The following is an 18,504-nucleotide window of genomic DNA, read 5'->3' as shown; positions in this document are numbered from 1 at the left end:
CCAGCAAGGTTTATCAGTGAGCATAAATCATTGAAGTACCCGCCACTCGTCATACATTTGAAGAGCACACGATTTATCCATGCCTTGCGCCAAACACCGTCGCCATGTATCCCAACGCACGTAACGGCCGCGGTGCTCACTGCGTTCCATTCTCCTCGTTTTCCTTCATGTCGGTGTCGTCGCCGGCGAGGACCTTTGTCTTGGGTACGTAACCCTCGGGTGCGCCGGCGCCCGGCGTGACAGCCACCACGTTGCCGTTATCGTCGACGAACTCGAAGTTGTAGCGGCTGAGGATGTGGGGGATGGCCGAGAGCTGCGGGCCGTAGCGTGCTGTGTTGTCGTAGAGCTCAAACAGGGGCACGGCGAGGAGCTTCATGTTCTTCGGGACGCTCAGGACCTCTGTGGTTGAGGAATAAGGAAGTTGTTTAGTGACTGGCGTACGCGAGGGCTGAGTTGGAGAGGGGCGTGCAGAGCAGACTCACTTTGCTTTGGTAGATGAATGAAATACAGCTTCTTGCACTCCTTGGGCCGAGTTACGTGCGCGGGTACGAAGGGGTACATGAAAGTCTCAAAGTTGGGCCTCCACCATTGAGCCAAGCACTCACCCACTTCCCAGTCGCCGGCCTCTTCACCTTCGCCAATGCGACCGACCGGCGCCAGGCGCTCGTCGAGGCGCGCCTTGAACCCCTCAACCTCGTCGTCTTCGGGCCGCAGGTAGTCGCCGGGCAGCTTGAAAAAGGCATTGGCGATCTGCAGCATGAGGATGTGCGGGTGGTTGTGCTCGTGGCAGACGAGGATGCCCTCGCAGGTCCGGCGCATGCCGTGCTCGGCGAAGTGCTCCTCGAGGCGCTTCAGCCGCGCGATGACGGAGGGGTCCTCCTCGGGCTGCGTCTCCTTGACGCCGAACGTGTAGTTGGACAGCGGGTAGAGCGTCACCTTTTCCGGCTGCCTCGAGTTGAAGGGCAACGGGATGGTGGGCGGGAAGCCCGACTGGAGCGCCGACGGAGGGATTGTCGACATGTTGATCTGTGGCGACGAGATGTGCCGCGCGAAGCGAGTGAGGTCAGGGTGCCCCCGGAGACTCGGTGTGTAGGACGTCGAAGGCTGCGGTCGCCAGATTCATTCAGAGGTAGTCGGCAACTTGAGATGTTGTGGACAGCTGCGCAACAGTTCCGGGAGCTGCACGGATGGGGGGCGGAACTGCTGCGTTCCTGAGCTTACCCGGAATAGAAGGCGGTGAGTGGGCTGCTGGCTGGCAGGGGACAGCCACCACCCAGCGCAGCGCAAGTCGCCCTGGAAGTGTCCCGCCCGCAGACGGGAGGCATGGCAGAGACAGCACAGCACGTATATGAGGCACTAACATTACACCTTCCCTGGCTGACGGGAAACAACAAGGTGCGGTACAGGTAGCGGGTGCTTTGACTGTTCAAACACAAGGTGATTACAGAATCGGCAAAAAAGGAATTTCGGTCGGGCAATGGCACTGCTTTACCTTACGCGAGCGGAGGATCTACGGCAAGGGCACATCCGGTCAAGAGACCCTGCGAGCCGACGTGACAGTCTCCGCTCGAATCGTGCGCTGCGTGAGCCAACGTTAATGACCAAGTGCCGAGTGCCGTATAGTACACCTAAGGCCTAACCTGGCTTGTTCGCTTTCAGCCCGCGCGCGGCTGCCTCTGCTCCTTTACGGAGCTGTTGCCTATACGTAGTTGCATTCGGCTGGATATCGAGACTCTTGCATGGAACCTTGTCCCATGCGCAAAGCATAATTCCTCGTCCTACTTGTCCGCGGCCCTGAACATGCCACCGGCCACAATGACCGACCATGCCACTTGTTGGAGCTGTCAATAACCCCGCAAATGGCAACGCAGTTCGCGCCACAGAGCTTGACGACCAGGGACGCCGCGTCTGGTGAGACACGGCTCAGGACGCCCTCGACTGAGGAGCTTGGATGGCCCTCCCCTCCTCCTCCAGGTGTGCCAACCACACTCGGTGGAGGCTCGCCGATCGGCGCAGTGCCGTTGGAGGGGAGGTGGGGAGGGGCAAACGGTCAATGACAAGGAGGGGCACGATGATGATGGACACGCAGCCAAGGGTCTCGTGCAGAGTCTGTCTACATGCTGGGCTCCCCGCACGCCGATTCGACAGGCGCAACAGCCGGCAGAGAGAGTTAGTTCTTCGACGGCTGCGAGAGAGAACGACAGCCGGCAGATGGAGGGGGCTGGCTGGCCCTCATCGCATGCGCCCTCGTAATCAACCTCCAGCCGTCCGCGTCCATGTGCTCGCCCTCAGCCGAGATGGCGGCGCAACCGGCAGCTTGGAGATCTCCCGCGTCGCACAAAGGGTCACATGGCAGCACGGCCGCGGGGATCGCCGCTAGCACTGCGACAGCCCTCCCCCAAGGTCCCTTGCGAGGCGAACAGACGGCGAGCCGAGACCGCGGTTCCGGGCCCGGGCAATGTGTCTCGTTTGTTGGTCGCACGAGGCCAAGCTCGTCACTTGCATGCCAATGTACCCAGTACGGTGCTACGTACGTGCTGGCGGCGATCCAATGCGACGCCCGGGGCTGTCAGCCTCGACGAGCAACGTGGTTTGGTTTGGCGGTTGGCAGCTGTCGAGCCCGGTCTGTGCGTGCTGCGGGAAGCATGTCGTGCGAAGACCGTGGACGGGCACATACATAACGAGAACGGCGTTTGATATGCGTCCTGCCAATTGACCGATGGATCCCATCTGGCGGTCTGGCCTTGCCTGGCCGCCCAGGCAGCGAGCATCCGGCGGTGGAAGCTTCCACCTCACGCACACCAACAACTGCTAGTGGGTGGTTCCGGGACCGGCGGGGGAGGCTTTTTGCCCGACTTGGGCGTGCAAGGCGATCCAGGGTCTCCTCCGCGATGGAACGCCAAGTTCCATATACACACGTATAGCATAGCATTCAGCGCTCCTGGGCCAGAAGGCGTAACGTGACGAAAGGCAAACCACCCTTGCAAGCCCTCAATTTGCTCCAGGACGCTGGCGGAGCAGCGCCGGCCGCATCGTCGTCATTCGATCCTTGCTGCCCGCCGCCACGCAGAAACCCCCCTCCCTCCCCTCGTCGGCGCATTCACCGGTGTGCGTGCAGCAGCGCAGCGCAGCACGGCACGGCATCGAACGACGGGGCGCGGCGCGGCGCTGCTTTGCCAGGCTGTCCCTGCGGTGCGGGCAGGGGGGGGGGGGAGCAAACCAAGCTCGATGCGACCAGTGCAAGACGCAACGAGCAGGCCGTTCCCAGTCGTCGGTCGCGAGGAAGCTCGGGGTTATTTTCGTAGGTACGCAAGGTACAGTAGGTACGGACAAAGAGGTGAGGTGGTGGGCCCGCAGCACGGGGCGGCTCCCTCACCTTACCTTATCTGCCAGCAGACTACCTTAGAGCGGTGGAGGCTTCCAAGGCCAAGTTCCAGCACTCGGACGCCGCCCGCGCGCGCCCTGCGAATGCCCTCCACCCGCCCGCCACCTCACTCCAGCACACGGCACCCACACAAGTCTTCTAGTGCCTGCCTACCACGTCGCTGGCACTGCGCCATCCAAACCATCTCGCCCACCTCCAGGCCTCCCCGTCTGACGCCTCCCGAAACCTCCAGCCCCAACCTTTTAGCCTCGCCTGGCTTGCCTTACCCAGAAGGCCCTGACTCTCTCTCGCTCGACCGGCCGCCCCGAACGATTCGTGCCTTGCCTTTCGCCTCTGCATCGTGGCATCCTCCTCCCCGATCCTGCATAGCCTGCGCCATGCGCATACCGAGGCATCCCACGCCCTCTCACCCTCTCGCGACAGCCTGCTAGGCGCAATGGAGGCCAGGCTCCTCGGCAGCCTGCACCACCGGCTCCGCCAGCACGAACTCACCATCCAGGCCACCCGTCGCGAGCTTCTGGCCGACTTCCAGCAATACTACGACGGTCTGCTGCGCGGCGTGCCCCTCCACCACGCAGCCAGCATCCGCTCCGCCATCACAGCCTCCTTCCTCTCCAGCTATCCCACGCTCCGCCCCGAGCTCCCGCCCATTGACTCACCACCGTCCGGGGACCCCAGGCCCGCTGCATTCCAGCCGCCCTCACGGCCTCCCGCCTCCGGATCCGCCGTCGCACCAGGTAGCCCTCGCGAGCGCGAGCACGAGCTCCAGGGCCTCTTCACCCCGACCTACCTGCCTCTGCTCGACGACTTCCCGACTCTGCCCCGGCCAGCCGACCCCCCTGCGCCAGGCTCCCCGCCAGGCAGCTCTCACTCGACGCCGCTGCCTGGCATGGAACTCCAAGGCACCGCCAGCGATCCCGCCGCGGCGGACGACAAGCCGGGCGAGCAGCGCGTTGAGTACGCCGCCTCGTCGGACCGCCCGGCGACCCCTGCGCAGCTCTTCAACGTGTCCACGTGGCCCAACTCTCGAGCGGCTGACGACACACGGTCGTCCATCTCCTCTGATAAGAGCGACTCAAAGCCCACCAAGAGCGCCCTGCGCCGCTCCTCCAGCATCTCCAAACCGCCGCAGAGCCCGCGACGAGTCAGGTTCGAATTCATGGGTGCCGAGGTTTTGCCAACAACGTCGCCTCAACCCTCCGAGTTCATCGCCCCCCGCCCGCCCTCGCCTGAGTCTGACGACGATGCCAGATTCAGCTCCAACTTGGGCGGGCAGGTGGGAGAGGAAGAGGACGAGGAAGCCCACGCAGCCCCGCCCCGCAAGGTTTCGTCGTCCGACGCCTTGCGCGCGTTGTCCCGGGCACCATTAGACGAAGGAACGGTATGGACGGTCGTGAACCCGGACGAGGACGAGGCTGCGTCGGATATACCACCACCTGCGCCTGATGCACCCGTTACGAAATTGGATATGGGGGCAAATTCAAACCCACCTACAGGCCTGTCCGGCGTCAGGACAGAAAATGCGACAAAGATCGAAGAGGATGTCTCTAGAAATGGATCCAACGAGACGCCAAATATGGCAGACAGTGACAACGACGACGATTCATCCGACGACGGGTTCTTGGCCATGGCAAAGACACGGAAGAGTAAGCCGCTGCAGACCGCGGTGCCAACCTCACCACCCGCATTCAAAGACAGCAACTCGACGAGTCACATAGATGATCAGGCGCAAAAGTCCGATGCGACCGCGGCAGCTGCTTCCGATGAGGAGGACGACGACGATGTTGAAGGAGATGACATGTTCTTTTTCGAGGCAGGAGGCCTAAGTGCTCCGCCCAGACCGCGCCCGCGCCCGCCGCTGCCAGATTTGGAGGAGGACGAGGCGACGGAAGAATCCACGACCCAGGATCGCGATGAGTCGGACGCGCAACAAGCTGATACTGATGATGCCAAAACGAGTCTTTTCGCGACATCTCCCGCAGTTCCAATCCGACACGCTTCACGGGCGTCCCCCACTGTCCGGTTCCAGCCTGGGTCGCTTGGATCATACAAGGGGCGGCCTTTGATGATGCCGATTGTGCGCGACCCCGAGATACTCGCTCAGGCCAACTCGGTCAAGGAGTCCAGTCTCAGGGTGGACGGGATCGACGACGAGGTTGCCATGGCGGAGGGGTCGCCGCCGCCATTCCCCAGCACGCCGCTCAGTTTCAGGGGACGCTTTATAATGGAGGAGATGATGGAAAGGGCGAGACAAGAGAAAGCCGAGAAAGCGGCTAACAAGACGGAAGGGAACGCGTAGGGTGGGTTTTGGTTCATATGGCGGGCTGGATGGAGTTTGACACGGCGAACGGACGGCACAATGGATTCTGGGTCACGAAAGAGCATATCAAAGGCGTCGACGTAATGGCAGGCAGCGGGCTTGACGAGCATCCTCCGGACGCGAAAGGTCCTGCGCGACCATGATCTGTCAGGGGCACCATCTGCTTTGGGCGGCGTAAGTGAGGATATGGCGGACGGATTCATCGGCATGAAGTGCGAGATAGAGCCCACGCGAACGTGCGGCAATACTGCAGAGTGTATGAAGTAATGCAAAACTCTTGACACCCAGCCAGAGCTTGTCGTGTGCAAATGAAGTCGAGTCGACGGGGTCGGGCGTCGATGCCAGCACCATCAATTGAGGCAGCGGATGGTGGCGGCGGTGGTAGTATTGCTGTATCGAGGTTATGGCTTTATTGTGCCTGGAGGCTAGTGGTCGGCTCATGGGTGTGGGTCGTCCGATGGAACTTCACGGTCGCCGCGCCGCCGGGCCTCGAATCCTCCTCCGCAAACCAGCCACAAGCTACCTCTCCCGGCGACCGCAAAGGCACTCAACATCGATACCGTCACCATGGGTGGCCTCAACCTAGAAGTGTTCAAGGTAAGCAGCCGCCCGCCCTGAGGCCGCCACCCGCCGGCAGCCAACGAGCATGCATAGTTGGCCGTACTGACTGATCCGGTGGCGCGCGCGCGCAGTTCGGCATGTATGTCATGTTCCCCATCGGCATCATGTACTACTTCGGCACCAACCTCGACAACCGGTTCTCCGTCCACGACTTTTGGCCGCGGCCCGAGGAGTGCAACAAGGTGCCGCGCGACCGCGAGGAGGTCAAGGCCGAGTACGAGCGCATCGTCGCGCGCCAGCGCTTCCGCCAGGCGCAGATGCTCGAGGAGGAGCGGCAGCGGGCGAGGCTGCAGCCTGCGCCGCCGAGCAGCGGCAACGAGTCGTGAGGTGGGAGACGGTGCAGCCCTGAGGCACGAAAGGAGGAAGAGCTGTACGATTGGTTCGGCCGAGGCGTGGAAGCCGACGAACAAAACTTGCATTGGACGGCGTTTTCGGATCATGGGCGTGGGGACAGCAAAAATGGACGCTTCAACTCTGCTCCTGTGGGATATAATATTGTACAAGCTGGAGCGACGTGCTCCTGTATTATACATCAATGTGCCTTTCTATCCTGTCCCACTCGTCGTCGCTGATGCTCCCCTGCCGGACATTGGCAAACACGGCCTTGACCTCGGGGTACTCTCTGAGGCCCGAGAAGAGGGCGTCGAGGCTCTCAGCCGACGAGTGCGAGTCCACAGCGACCGTCGTGTCCTCGTTGGCCACCCACATGATGTCAGACTCGAGCACTTCGAGCCCAAACTTGCGCGACAGGGCGTCGGTGATGGCCGCCACGGACGCGGGCTGCGTCCAGGCGAGGAAGCCGCCGTCGGGCAGCTCCTCGACGTCCTCGGCGCCCTCGTACTCGATGAACTCGTCCAGCACGTCCGAGAGGGTCGGCCCATCCGCCTTGGGCTTGAAGACGGCCCGCCCGCGCTTGGAGAAGTAAAACGCGGTGGCGCCGACGACGCCACCGGCCTTCTTGACCACGTACTTGAGGTCGTGCAGCGTCCGCGTCTTGTTGTCCGTCTCGATGTCGGCGATGAGAGCGATGTTGGGCGGCATGAGGACCTCGAACGTCATGGGTTCGAGCTGCGCGCCGGTCGCGGAGCGGCCTTGGCCTCGCGCTATCGCGGCTTCCACCAGCGACTTAGGAACGCTTGCTGCTCCCGATGTCAGCTCGCGACGTTATGTCAAGCACATCAAAGCTTGGGCCGATGTGTACGTACCCTTCGTGGCCGCGGCGACTGCATTGGCCAATTGCGAGTTGAACTTGAGGTCTTCTCCGTACACTGCGCCCCGGGGGGGAAAGTTAGATACTGGGGTCAAATCCTCGGGCGCGCATCTTGCCCGGTGCTTTGCTTCGTGAATGCTAACTCCGCGAGTACATGGCGATGAGCTTGGTAAAGGCCGTGCGCTCAGCCATCTTCTTCTTGTCGGTGACGGCCTTGATGTGCTTCGTCTTGGACCACTTGTTGTGCCCGGCGAGCGGCGCCGCTGTCGTCGCGAATTGTCGCATGCATCGCGGACATATGGGGTTCGTGAGGCGCTCGCTCAGCCGTGACGCCGAGGCTGAATGCGTCGGCAGCTGTAGCGAAGCTCTGCGCATCGCCATGACGGACAGGGCGAGCCCGGTCGCGTTGTGGTCTACGTCCAAAGAGTGACGGGAATCTGGAAAGTCGAGGTTGCGATGCGTTGCGTTGCGTTCCATGCGCCGGGATAACGATCTTCCCCCGAGGGCGCTGTGGCGGGGCGGTCGCAGCAGGTGAGGTCGCCGTGGCATCGGCTGTCAAGAGGTCGGCAGCCATTGCTGATTGGCTCAGGAGGGCCGCTGCGGCACCTACCAAGCTCCCCGCGGTCGCGCAGCCCAGCGCCTGGCTGGGATGCAGCTGCCCTGGTCTAGCGCCAGCAGGTCAGTCGACCCCCTGATGGAGACAACTCGCTCCAACATCGAAGCAACAACGACATCCGGGCCATTGACGGCAGTCGAAGCCGTCCGCCATGTCGTCGATTCAAGAGCCTGAGGTCTCGGCCGAACCAGGCAGCCCTCAGTCTCCCATCGAAGCCACAACAACTCCCGCCGCCGCCGCCACCACCACGGCTGTCCCTGCCGCCACGGCAACCGTCCACGAGCCCAAGACGAACACTCCGGAGCTCGACGTGCCGAAGCTACAGTCCCTGCCGGCCGAGCAACAGGAGCTATATCTGCTCACCTTCGTGTCGAGCTTGACAAAGCACGTACTGGCGCTCTCGTCCGACGACTGCACGGCCCAGCAGTTCTACCTGAAGCGCGAGATCTTCCAGATCATCAACCTGCCCGCGCCGCAGCCCTCACGTGTCATACGCAACAACCTGGGCAAATGCCTCGCGCACATCTTCAGCAAGGGCGACAGGAAGCTGCTCTTCGAAACCATAAATGACCTGGTCGGCATCGTCTCCGGCGGCAAGGCCAAGTCGGATGGCGAGACGCGGTCTAAGCATGCTGCCGTCAGCTGCCTCGGCGACGTCTTTGCCGCCGCGGGTGACAGCGCCATAGGCCTGCACCAGCTCTCGTGCGCAACGCTGGTTAAGACGCTCAAGTCTTCGTCGAATAACGCGGGGATGCGTGCCGCGGTCCTGACGGCCTTGGCCAAGATCGTCGTCATGATCGAGGGGTCCATGGATGAGACGATTTGCCGCGACATTTGGAAGCAGTGCAGAAGCCACGCAGCCAGCGACAAGGGCGCACTGGTAGTTGCCGCGGCCTGTCGGTGCCTGCGGGCCCTCTGCAAGCACACGCCCTACTTTCGCAACTCGGCCGACTTCGACAAGCTTGAGTCGGCCGTCTTCAAGGCCGTCGACAGTTCGTCCTCCCAGGTACGGCATGCTGCGGCGGACTGCTTTGCGGAAGCGATGGTCCAGGGCTACACCGGCTCCGCAGGAGCGGAAAACTCCGCCACGAAGAGCAAGAAATCCAAGGCGAAGCTCAAACGCGTCTCGACGCACCCGGGCATCGTGGAGGACGATGACGATCTCCCTTCGCGCTCTGCCAGCCCGGCACCTGGCGGAAAGAGAACACAGGACCTCTCACTGACCATTCCGGACATGCTGAAGCTTCTGTCGACGCAGTACGTCAAGTCGAGTGCGTCTAACAAGGCTCGGACGGCCATTGGTGTCTGCTACGGCAAGCTATTCCGTCATCTTGGCGAAAACCTGGTGCAGGCCAATTACTTGAGGATCGTCGAGAGCTTCGCAGTCGACATCTTGGGCCACTCAAACGTGAACAACAACCGCCACCGGCTGCTCTTGTCGCGAAAAATCATCGACACCATTGTTCAAGACATAATTGGTCGCAAAATCCTTGGGGAGTCTGGTCAAGTTAAGGCCGCGGAGCTCCTGATCAACAACATCCTCAAGAACTACCCCCAGGCCTTGGCCGAGAGACCTGAGCCCTCGAAGAACACACTTATTGTGTCATTGAACGCTGTCGCAGCCCTCGTCCAGTCTCTTGGCTCAGCTGCAAACAGCTTCGCCGAATCCTGCCGCGACGGGCTGCTCCAAGTTTTGCAGCACCCTAGCTACTCGGTGCAGGTGTTCGCGTCTTACTGCATGAAGACTTTTGTCCTCTCGTGCCCGCAGCAGCTGCTTCCATGCCTCTCGGTCTGTATGAATTCATTGACGCGAGAACTCTCGCTGCTTGGCAGCGGTCGCAACTCACCGAGGCGGTGTCTCGGGTTTGCTCATGGCTTGGCGGCAACTCTGAGCGCGAGCCCGTTGCGGCCCCTGCATGGCTCTCTCGACATCAACAGCCGCGTCTTGACAATGGCCACCAACCTCCTCAAGTCAAGCAGCCAATCCGAACTTCGCGTCGCATGCACCCAGATCCAAGTCGCCTGGATTTTGATCGGTGGTCTCATGTCCCTGGGTCCCAACTTTGTCAAGATCCATCTATCGCAACTTCTTCTCCTCTGGAAGAACGCTTTGCCGAAACCCCTGGCCAAGGACAACACCTCGGCCAGGAGCCTTCTCGAGGCGTCGTTCTTGACGCATGTGCGAGAAGGCGCTCTGGGCTCCATCATGGCTTTCCTGCAGTTCAACAATCGTCTGCTGACGGTGGATGTCTCGAAGCGGGTTGCTGCCATGCTGCAGAACACAACGGCGTTCTTGAAATCGCTGCCACACAAGAAAACCACCGAGGACATCTCGCAGAGGCTAACTCCTGCTCTGCAGCTCCAAGACTTGGACCTGATGGTACAGCGCCGCGTCATGCAGTGCTATATCAAGCTTGTCAATCTAAGCCCAGCAGGAGGAAGCGAGGCTCTTTTGCAGTCGAACTTGCTGACTCTCGCCATCTCATTGTTCGCGGACCCCGAGAATTATACGCCCAGCTCTTTAAGCGCCTCCATTGCCAACGCGGCTGCCAACTTTGAGTCCATCTGGGATGTTGGAGACAACACGGCGTTTGGCATCACGGGGCTTGTCGCCGGATTCAAGGTCCGGAAACTGCCTGGTCAGCACGACAGCTCTACGGAAGGCGAGGTCGATGTCGAAAGCCCCGAGGAAGCCATCGACAAGCTTTTGCTCTCGCCTGTTTGTGGCAGTCTGGAGCATGATGCATCCGCGCTTTACGTCGGTGCAGTGGATGACGCCTTATCCATGACACCCGATCCTCCGGCAACGGAGGTCATCAACGATGCCATCCAGCTGTTCGCCTTTGCTTTCCCCCTTACACCAGCCAAAGTCCAGGAGAGCGTGTTGGAGCAAATCAGAACGTTTGCATCGGCGGGCTCTCTTCAGAGAGACCCGGGCCGCAAAGCAGCAATCAACGTCAACATCGCGACCGCGATCCTGGCCTGCATGAGAGTGGCCACGAAAGAAACGAGCTCATCGCCGGGAAGCGTGGCCAATCTCGCCGTGGAAAGGCTGCTCCAGGATATCGTAAGAGACTTCGTCTTGGACCCGGATCAGTACGTGAGGAGTCTCGGCTATGCTGCGGTGGCTAGGCTTTGCAATGTTTACGGCAACTCCTTCACCAACCACGAAATCAAGTTCCTCGTGGACACCATCGTTGGCAACCGCGAGCCCAGCGCTAGAGCTGGGTGTGCGATGGCTCTTGGTTCAATCCAGACAAAGGTCGGCGGCATGGCTGCTGGCTACCACCTCAAGACCATTTTGGGCATCCTCATGTCGCTGTGCAACGACCCGCATCCCATCGTTCACTACTGGGCGCTGGAGGCTCTCTCGCTAGCCTCGGATGCGGCTGGTCTTTCCTTTGCCGGCTACGTCCCGAGCACTCTGGGTATGCTCGCGCAACTCTACGTGTCCGAAACCCATCACCCGGAGATCTCGTCAGCCATCACCATGAACCTGGAGATGGAGCTCCCGACCGTGGCGGCGATCGCCAAGTGCGTCGACTCTCTGATCAATGTCCTGGGCCCAGACTTGCAGGATGCCAACAAGTCCCGAGAGCTCATATTCACCTTGGTTGAGTACTTCCAGGACGAAAGTGACAGCCGAGTTGAGAGAGCCGCTTTGGGGTGCTTGGAGCACCTGTCTCTCTACGCACCTGGGCAGATGCACTTCGCCGACTACGTGAGGCTCCTCCAGAAGTACCTGGCGTCTGACAACAATACACTGCGCGATGTGGCTGTGGACGGCCTGTACAACATCATGAAGAGAGAGCCGCGAGACGTTCTTCGGGAAGCAGACGAGGGCTTTGAGGAGCGACTGTGGCTGGTGCTCGACGACGCGCCGTCTCACGATGGCATCCGGAACATTATTCGCAATTGGATGCGCCAGACCTGTCTGCATGAAACGAACGAGTGGCTGCAGCGCTTTCAAGCGGTTCTCAAAATGACGAGGTCAAAGCCCCAGGAGACGCACGAATCATCAAAGACGACGGCTGGCGTCCCAGACCTTCAGGACGAAGAGGTGGCAGGCTTCGCGGCGGGAGCAGGGACTGCCAAAGACAAGGACATGGCTGCGGCGTCTGAAGCAGAGCCGCTGCGATGGCAGGTCACGACGTTTGCCATCAGCTGCATCAGTGAGATTTTCACGCTGGTCGCAAAGGACGTGGCCGCGAACGGGGATTCCCAGGCACAGGTTTCCCTGCAAAACAAGATCGCGGACGTCGTGCGCATGGCGTTCTCGGCTTCCACTTCCAATGTCCTGGAGCTTCGCATATGGGGCCTGAAGATCATTGGCGCAGTGCTCAAGATGTTTGGCAAGACTCCCGACCCAGATTTCGAGGAGGCCATGTTGCTGGAGCAGTACCAGGCCCAAATCAGCTCTGCCTTGACCCCGGCCTTTGCGGCAGACTCGTCCCCCGAACTCGCTTCCGAGGCAGTCAATGTCTGCGCCAGTTTCATCTCCATAGGAATCGTCACCGACGTGGACCGCATGGGACGAATCCTCAAGACCCTCATCAATGCCTTGGAGAACTTTTCTAGGGACAACGAGAACGCCGGCATCGGGGACCTGAAAGGACTGAGCTCCAATGCTCAAGTCATGGTCAAGATTTCAGTCTTCTCTGCCTGGGCGGAGCTTCAGGTTGCCAGCACCGAGCAGAAGTACCTCCTCGACGTGCTCAAGCCTCACGTGGGCACGCTCACCCCCTTGTGGCTTGAATCCCTGCGGGAGTTTGCGAGGCTCCGATTTGAGCCAGACATTTCCATGACGCTGGGACCGCCGTCTCTCTCTGGTAGCCTGGACACCATCTACGCGGCGCTGAACCGCGAGACCTTGCTGCGGTTCTATCAGGACTCGTGGCTCAAGCTTGTCGATGCGATTGCAAGTCTCATTGAACAGGACAGCGAGTTTGTCTTTGATGCGCTTGACGGCAAGGAGTCTCAGGAATCCGTCTCCAACGGCAACCCCAAGAGCCCGGCAATCAACTACCGCGACGAGCCGGTTGCCTTCTTCTTTGTGCTCTTCGGACTAGCCTTTGAGGCGCTCGCCATACGGCCCGGACAGAGCGAGTCGCTGGCCACTCAGGAACAAACGCTGGACATCCTCGAGGCCCTCAAGAGGATTCTGCACCCGAGTGTGTCGGGCCACGCCATTTATCGACCGGATGTCTTTGCCGAGACAATGGATCTCCTTGACCGCCTGGTTCTGACGGACGGGCTCGACGTCCAGACCGTCATCGTGCAAATCGCCCGTGCGCTTTGTGTCACCCACCCTTCTGCACGACGGCAGGCGTCCGATGAGGGCGACCTCTCCGAGGATATCGACCAGTTATTCGAGCTCACCAGGATCATCGTGCTTGTGCTGAGCGGCCTCCTGCCTAATCTCGCCGAGGGCAGCCAGCCGGTGCGCCATCAGATGAACGACGAGGCTATCGTCCTCGTCCGCACGTCACTGGACGCTCTTGTCGACGCGGCAGAGGTGTTCCCATCAATCATCAAGACCGACCTCCATGCCTGCATCATTCACATCTTCGCCACCATCCTCGCCACCCCCGACTGCCAAGAACTGATTGTCCCGCAGTCCTTGGCCATCCTCAAGCGGTTCGTCGGCGGGATGCCCAAGTCCGCCGACGACCACTCGTCGGGCCAAGTCCAACTGCAGGGCTGTCTCCGCCGGTTCCTGTCCATCTACCTCCACGCACAGAAGCGTGAGCAGCCAACGTCCCTAGCGTGCGTCAAGAATTGTCTCCTCGCGACAACTATTCTCTTTACGAGCGGCAAGAATCAACTGCCGGCTACCGATCCGCTGGTTGCCCGCTATCTGGACGAGGTCCTCGACTGCCTCACGGACCGCATGGTAAGTACTCCCGACGCCGCGGGTTATTCAGGGGGGGTGTTTGCTGACGATCACGCGCCGCATAGACCGCGAGGATTGCAGCCAACTGCATCCGCTCGCTCCTTCTGCAGCCGAAACCTACTGCAGCCGACCTGAGCATTGCACGGTACCTGTTTCCTCGCCTGATTGCGTTCGTGACCAATGTGGAACCCGAGGATCCGGAGCGAGCTCGGGCCCTGCTCGCTCACACCCTGTGCCTGTACGTGGGGACTCTGCAGGCGGACCGGAGGTCGGCGTCGATGGCCCTGGTCATTCCGACACTCATGGCTCGGGCCACGGGCGAGGGCGAAGAAGTGTATCAAGAAACGAGTGCAACGCTGTTGGAGCTCGCGGCGGCTGACCCGGGGACGTTCAAGGCCATCGTGGGCGACCTGAGCGCCAGTCAAAGGGCTCTCCTGGAGGAGGTCATCCGCTCGGGTCGCCAGGGGACGGCCGGCAACAGTGCAGCTACCGACGGCGGATCCGGCCAGCCGAGCATCACCCTGAAGATGGACTTTGGCGGTTAGAAGGAGGCGCATCCGCAGGCAGGGATGCGTCAGCGGATGCTCGGTAGGAGCCCTGGTGCGCCGTCGCACCAAGCCACACCGTTGTTCCTGGTAGGGCCCGCGTCGCCAATGGACAAGCCCCAAGACAAAAGTCCGACGTCACGAGAAGCGGCCCAGGCTCACCGGGTGCTCGTACAGTCCTGGCCAAGACGGGCGCACGACGCACGATTGCGCCCGACTGGAGGAACTGTTTGCACACTCCCCCGACTGAACCGCAGACACCACTTTTGGCGAGCAAGCGACGAGGCACGAGTACATTTGTACGAAGCACAAAGTCCATACGTACACCCGCAGGCAATGGGACGAAGATCCCGCCCTTCGGTCGCACAGCGTGTATGTGTCAGCGCCGGGCGACGGAACGTTTGCTGAGCCGCTCAGCGTACGGGGGAGCGGATTAAGCATGCCTGGTGGCTGCATGCAGACGCGGAACCGGCCGAAACGTCGGCCAGGCAGAGTAGGACAGACGACGCAGACATAGAGTAATGAGAATACCATGACACAACCCGACGCACGTTGCCCATGTTTTCGCGGCGCAGCAGCAGCAGCAGCAGCAGCAGCAGTGTTTGCTGGTCCTGCAATCGAGCTTGAGGGTGACGGTTGGAAGCATACGTAGCAGCCTCACAAGTCAACCGCCAATGACCACGGCGGGTGGCTTGTCATCGCCGGGAGGTCTAAGAGAATGCTGGACTACAACTTGGCCAGCATAGCCAGCCAGTTAGGTTCGACTATGAACAGGAAGAAAACTAGAATCCGCCTTCGCCGTTTGAACGAGCAATACGCCCCAACATGTGGATCTAAAGCTCCTCTACCCGTCCGTCCCTGCAGTCAGGCCAAAACAGGTCCAGGTCCATGCAAAGTCTCGCCGCCTTGTCAAAGCAGTTTGGGGTATATGTGCAATTAAAGCAAGAAAACAGATTGCGTCAAGCGCTTGAGTCTAAAAACCCAAATAATATGAAGGCTGGCCGGGCCGCCCTCTGCAACACAGAGCATAGTGCTGCGTTCCTTCTAGTAGTGTAGTCGCGCGGTAGCCAGGACAATTCCACCCATGTCAACCAATATTCCACCAGGCAAACATCCTACTTTGGCGGCTTGTAGTTCGTCCCGTGAGCGATGACAGGAGGCGCGTACTTGCCCTTGTCGGCCACATCTCTTGATTGGGCTTGTGGTGCAGGGGAGACCTGGTCGTCGACCGCAACCTCGGCGCTATCGTAACTCGATTTTTTCGTTTGACCGAGGCGGTTCACCTTTTCGCTTTCCCTCTTTTGTTTGTTGGCAGTGTCGTAGTTGACCCCGCGGCGGGCGTATACCAGACGCCCCATGAACAGCTGCTGTTGGAGTGCCTCGACGGCTTTGCCGGCAGCAACGGCGTTGGAGAGCGTGATGTACGCCGACCCGCGAATGCGACCTTTCTGATGGTCTATTGGAACATCGATGCGAACAATTGCGCTTTCCCAGTCCCTCAAGCGGTTCCTCACCCATTTCTCCACGTCCTGCGTGCTGGCAGTATTCCTCAGTGACAGCAGCTGCACCTTGTACCAGGTCTCAGTCGGCCGCTGGGAAGCGCCGATGCTCGACTCGAGTTTAGGTGCCATTGTCGGGGTCTCGGTGACGCTGCTGGCCCAACTCAATGATGACCTCGAGTAGCTCGGACGCAGGACCTGGGGGAACAGTGAGCCGCTTGATGTTGATGACGGCAGGCCGGCTTGAAGACCAGGGCTCACGGGCGGCGGCGCTTCGAAGGGCCGGTAGCTTTGGGCATATGCCGAGCCATACGGTAGATTCCACGGCGTGATGGAGAAAGGCATGTCCCCTGCTGCCAAGTACGCAGCTCCTTGCAACTCCGCCGAGGACTTGTACGGCTCGCGTGACAGGTAGCCCATGGGAGCCGCGGCATTCTCCAGGGACATGCGCTGAATGACAGGGCCGCTTGGGTACCCGGGGATTGGAGATGCTCGGATGCTGCCTCGCTCTCGGCCTTGTCGGGACGCTTCTACATCAGTGCTTGCCGCCATAGACTCTGATTGCTGCGGCGGTTGCCGTATCTCAGCGCGAGAACCGACTGAAGCAGCATCATCAGCAAGCAAATCGCCTTTTCGGCGCGACCTCTGAAACCTCCACCCAAACTTAGGCTTGGGCGGCGGGTCGTCAATGAGCTCGAGGATCTTGATGGGCTCTGTCCGGTTTCTCTCGTCGACGATTATCTCCCTACCCGCAAAGGGGTTGGTCCTGAGATGGCCTATACCTCCTTCGGTGTCAGTTTCGTGCCCACGAGAACGAGACATGCATTGGTTGACGCAGCGGATAGGGTTGGGTACACCGTACGTAAAGCACGCTCAAAGTTGTCTCTGCCAAGCAGTCGAATCCATCCGTTCGTCGACTTCTGAAACAGCTCGATGTGATCCACGTCACAGTCCGCCTCACGAATCCAGTCCTTGAAGAGCTGCCACTTGGTACCAAAGGGCAACTATTTCCCAACGCAGTTAGAAGTTTGTGGATGGAGGCAGAGGTCAATGGCCCGGGATTCTGCACGTACCGAACTTATGAGTAGGTGATAGACTCCGCTCTCGTCGCCGGAGGCAACATCCCTCATGACAGTGTTTGCCGGGGACTCGTTGCGCGGCATGATGACACAGTCGCGAACCGGGCTCGCCCTAAGCCCCAGTAGTTTATCGGGTTGGGCAAATTCCCATGATGGACAGTGTCAAGCTCGCTCTGACAAGCAGTAGAGAAGAGGGACACTTCGAGGCCAGAAATGGATAAAGAGCCACGAGGGATCGAGAGGCCGCCGCGGTGTCGTACAGGAGACGGCGCGTGCCTACCTACACCGTGTCCGGACAGGGAAAAACGAAAATGTGTTAACAATGCACAAAGTGGTTAATGAACGAGTGTGTGTATCGTCTCAAGGCCCGGCCAGACGAAAGCTGCAGCAGCTGCATATGAGTGAAGAAAAGCAATTTGTGTTGTTTTTTTACGTAGCATGGTGGCAAAGGGGCAGCGGCGCATCCTGGCCAAAGAGCTCGTCTACCGGGGCTGCTCTTACACGAGCAACAGGGCATGCCAGGAACAGGGGACGGATGCCACGCGCCCGCGCACAACCGTCTGCCAACAGAGTCGACAGGAGCCTCGCCGCCGCTCGAGGCGAGGCGCGGCGCGGCGCGGCGAAGCCTCCATCGGCACCGAGTTGTGTGTACCCACGCAGGAGGCGTCCAGCCCCTGGCCGAGGGCCGGGCGCGTGCAGTGCGCCTAGGCTACTCCGTGCCTACAGTGCAGAGCGTGCATTTGCACCCCGGGGATGCCCTCCTGCTGCTCTCGGCGTCCGTGGGCCGTGGTGTATCCATGTTCCGGGTAGCTGGGACCGGAGCGATCGGCAGCCTCACAGGCGGAGTGGAGAAAATGCTGCGCTGCGCTGCGTACACCACGCCATGCCACGCCATGCCAGGCCTTGCCACGCCATGCCCTGGTGCTCAGGACGCGACGGATAGGCTGAGAGTCGGAAGCTGATGGTGTATAAGGCCTTCGAACCCAGGCCACTGAGGCCGACTCGATGGCGTGCAAGAGTCAGGCCCCTACCGGCCGGTGCCGCGCTCCCCTCCACTCGCAACCCAGCAAAGGTCCCTCGCCAAGCACTGCCAGCTTTGACGCGCCAACAGACGCAACGACACGAGGTCCTGACGAAACTCCAACGTGGTCAGGGTTAGTCGCCCGAGGCACCCATGTGCAAGCCCTTTCCGCCCTTGGTGGTGACTTGTCATTTTCATCTGCCGGAACTGGCTGAAGGGCTGCTACCTGCATCGCTGCCGTGGCCGCCACCGACTGCGGACGCTCTTTGGCTCTCGAGCAGGACCCCCCAGCATATACATGGTGCGCGCGCGCGC

General features: G+C 60.6%; 6 protein-coding genes across 6 annotated transcripts; 3 read left to right on the top strand and 3 right to left on the bottom strand.

The window, feature by feature from the left end:
• Nucleotides 1-136: 136 nt before the first annotated feature.
• On the bottom strand, nucleotides 137-1,020 carry PLICBS_002799 (uncharacterized protein; the record flags this gene model as incomplete). Its single annotated transcript, XM_018322510.1, has 2 exons — nucleotides 137-399; nucleotides 483-1,020. The coding sequence occupies 2 exons, from the start codon at nucleotides 1,018-1,020 to the stop codon at nucleotides 137-139; spliced, it is 801 nt and encodes a 266-aa protein (XP_018179990.1).
• A 2,801-nt stretch (nucleotides 1,021-3,821) lies between these two features.
• On the top strand, nucleotides 3,822-5,684 carry PLICBS_002798 (uncharacterized protein; the record flags this gene model as incomplete). Its single annotated transcript, XM_018322509.1, has 1 exon — nucleotides 3,822-5,684. One exon carries the CDS (start codon nucleotides 3,822-3,824, stop codon nucleotides 5,682-5,684), a length of 1,863 nt encoding a protein of 620 aa, XP_018179989.1.
• Nucleotides 5,685-6,272: 588 nt separating this feature from the next.
• PLICBS_002797 (uncharacterized protein) lies at nucleotides 6,273-6,652 on the top strand (the record flags this gene model as incomplete). The annotated part of the gene is made up of 2 exons (XM_018322508.1): nucleotides 6,273-6,302; nucleotides 6,398-6,652. 2 exons carry the CDS (start codon nucleotides 6,273-6,275, stop codon nucleotides 6,650-6,652), a joined length of 285 nt encoding a protein of 94 aa, XP_018179988.1.
• A 199-nt stretch (nucleotides 6,653-6,851) lies between these two features.
• PLICBS_002796 (uncharacterized protein) lies at nucleotides 6,852-7,917 on the bottom strand (the record flags this gene model as incomplete). Its single annotated transcript, XM_018322507.1, has 3 exons — nucleotides 6,852-7,465; nucleotides 7,532-7,594; nucleotides 7,680-7,917. 3 exons carry the CDS (start codon nucleotides 7,915-7,917, stop codon nucleotides 6,852-6,854), a joined length of 915 nt encoding a protein of 304 aa, XP_018179987.1.
• Nucleotides 7,918-8,303: 386 nt separating this feature from the next.
• PLICBS_002795 (uncharacterized protein) lies at nucleotides 8,304-14,590 on the top strand (the record flags this gene model as incomplete). Its single annotated transcript, XM_018322506.2, has 2 exons — nucleotides 8,304-14,045; nucleotides 14,111-14,590. The coding sequence occupies 2 exons, from the start codon at nucleotides 8,304-8,306 to the stop codon at nucleotides 14,588-14,590; spliced, it is 6,222 nt and encodes a 2,073-aa protein (XP_018179986.2).
• A 1,115-nt stretch (nucleotides 14,591-15,705) lies between these two features.
• Nucleotides 15,706-17,252, bottom strand: PLICBS_002794 (uncharacterized protein; the record flags this gene model as incomplete). Its single annotated transcript, XM_018322505.2, has 3 exons — nucleotides 15,706-16,865; nucleotides 16,952-17,093; nucleotides 17,163-17,252. 3 exons carry the CDS (start codon nucleotides 17,250-17,252, stop codon nucleotides 15,706-15,708), a joined length of 1,392 nt encoding a protein of 463 aa, XP_018179985.2.
• Between the last annotated feature and the right edge of the window lie 1,252 nt (nucleotides 17,253-18,504).

The sequence above is a fragment of the Purpureocillium lilacinum genome (genome assembly GCF_023168085.1).
Source record: "Purpureocillium lilacinum CBS 284.36 DNA, scaffold_2, whole genome shotgun sequence".
NCBI classification, from domain to species: Eukaryota; Fungi; Ascomycota; class Sordariomycetes; order Hypocreales; family Ophiocordycipitaceae; genus Purpureocillium; species Purpureocillium lilacinum.
The sequence above is the reverse complement of the archived record's forward strand: the minus strand, read 5'-3'. Positions and strand labels throughout refer to the sequence as shown.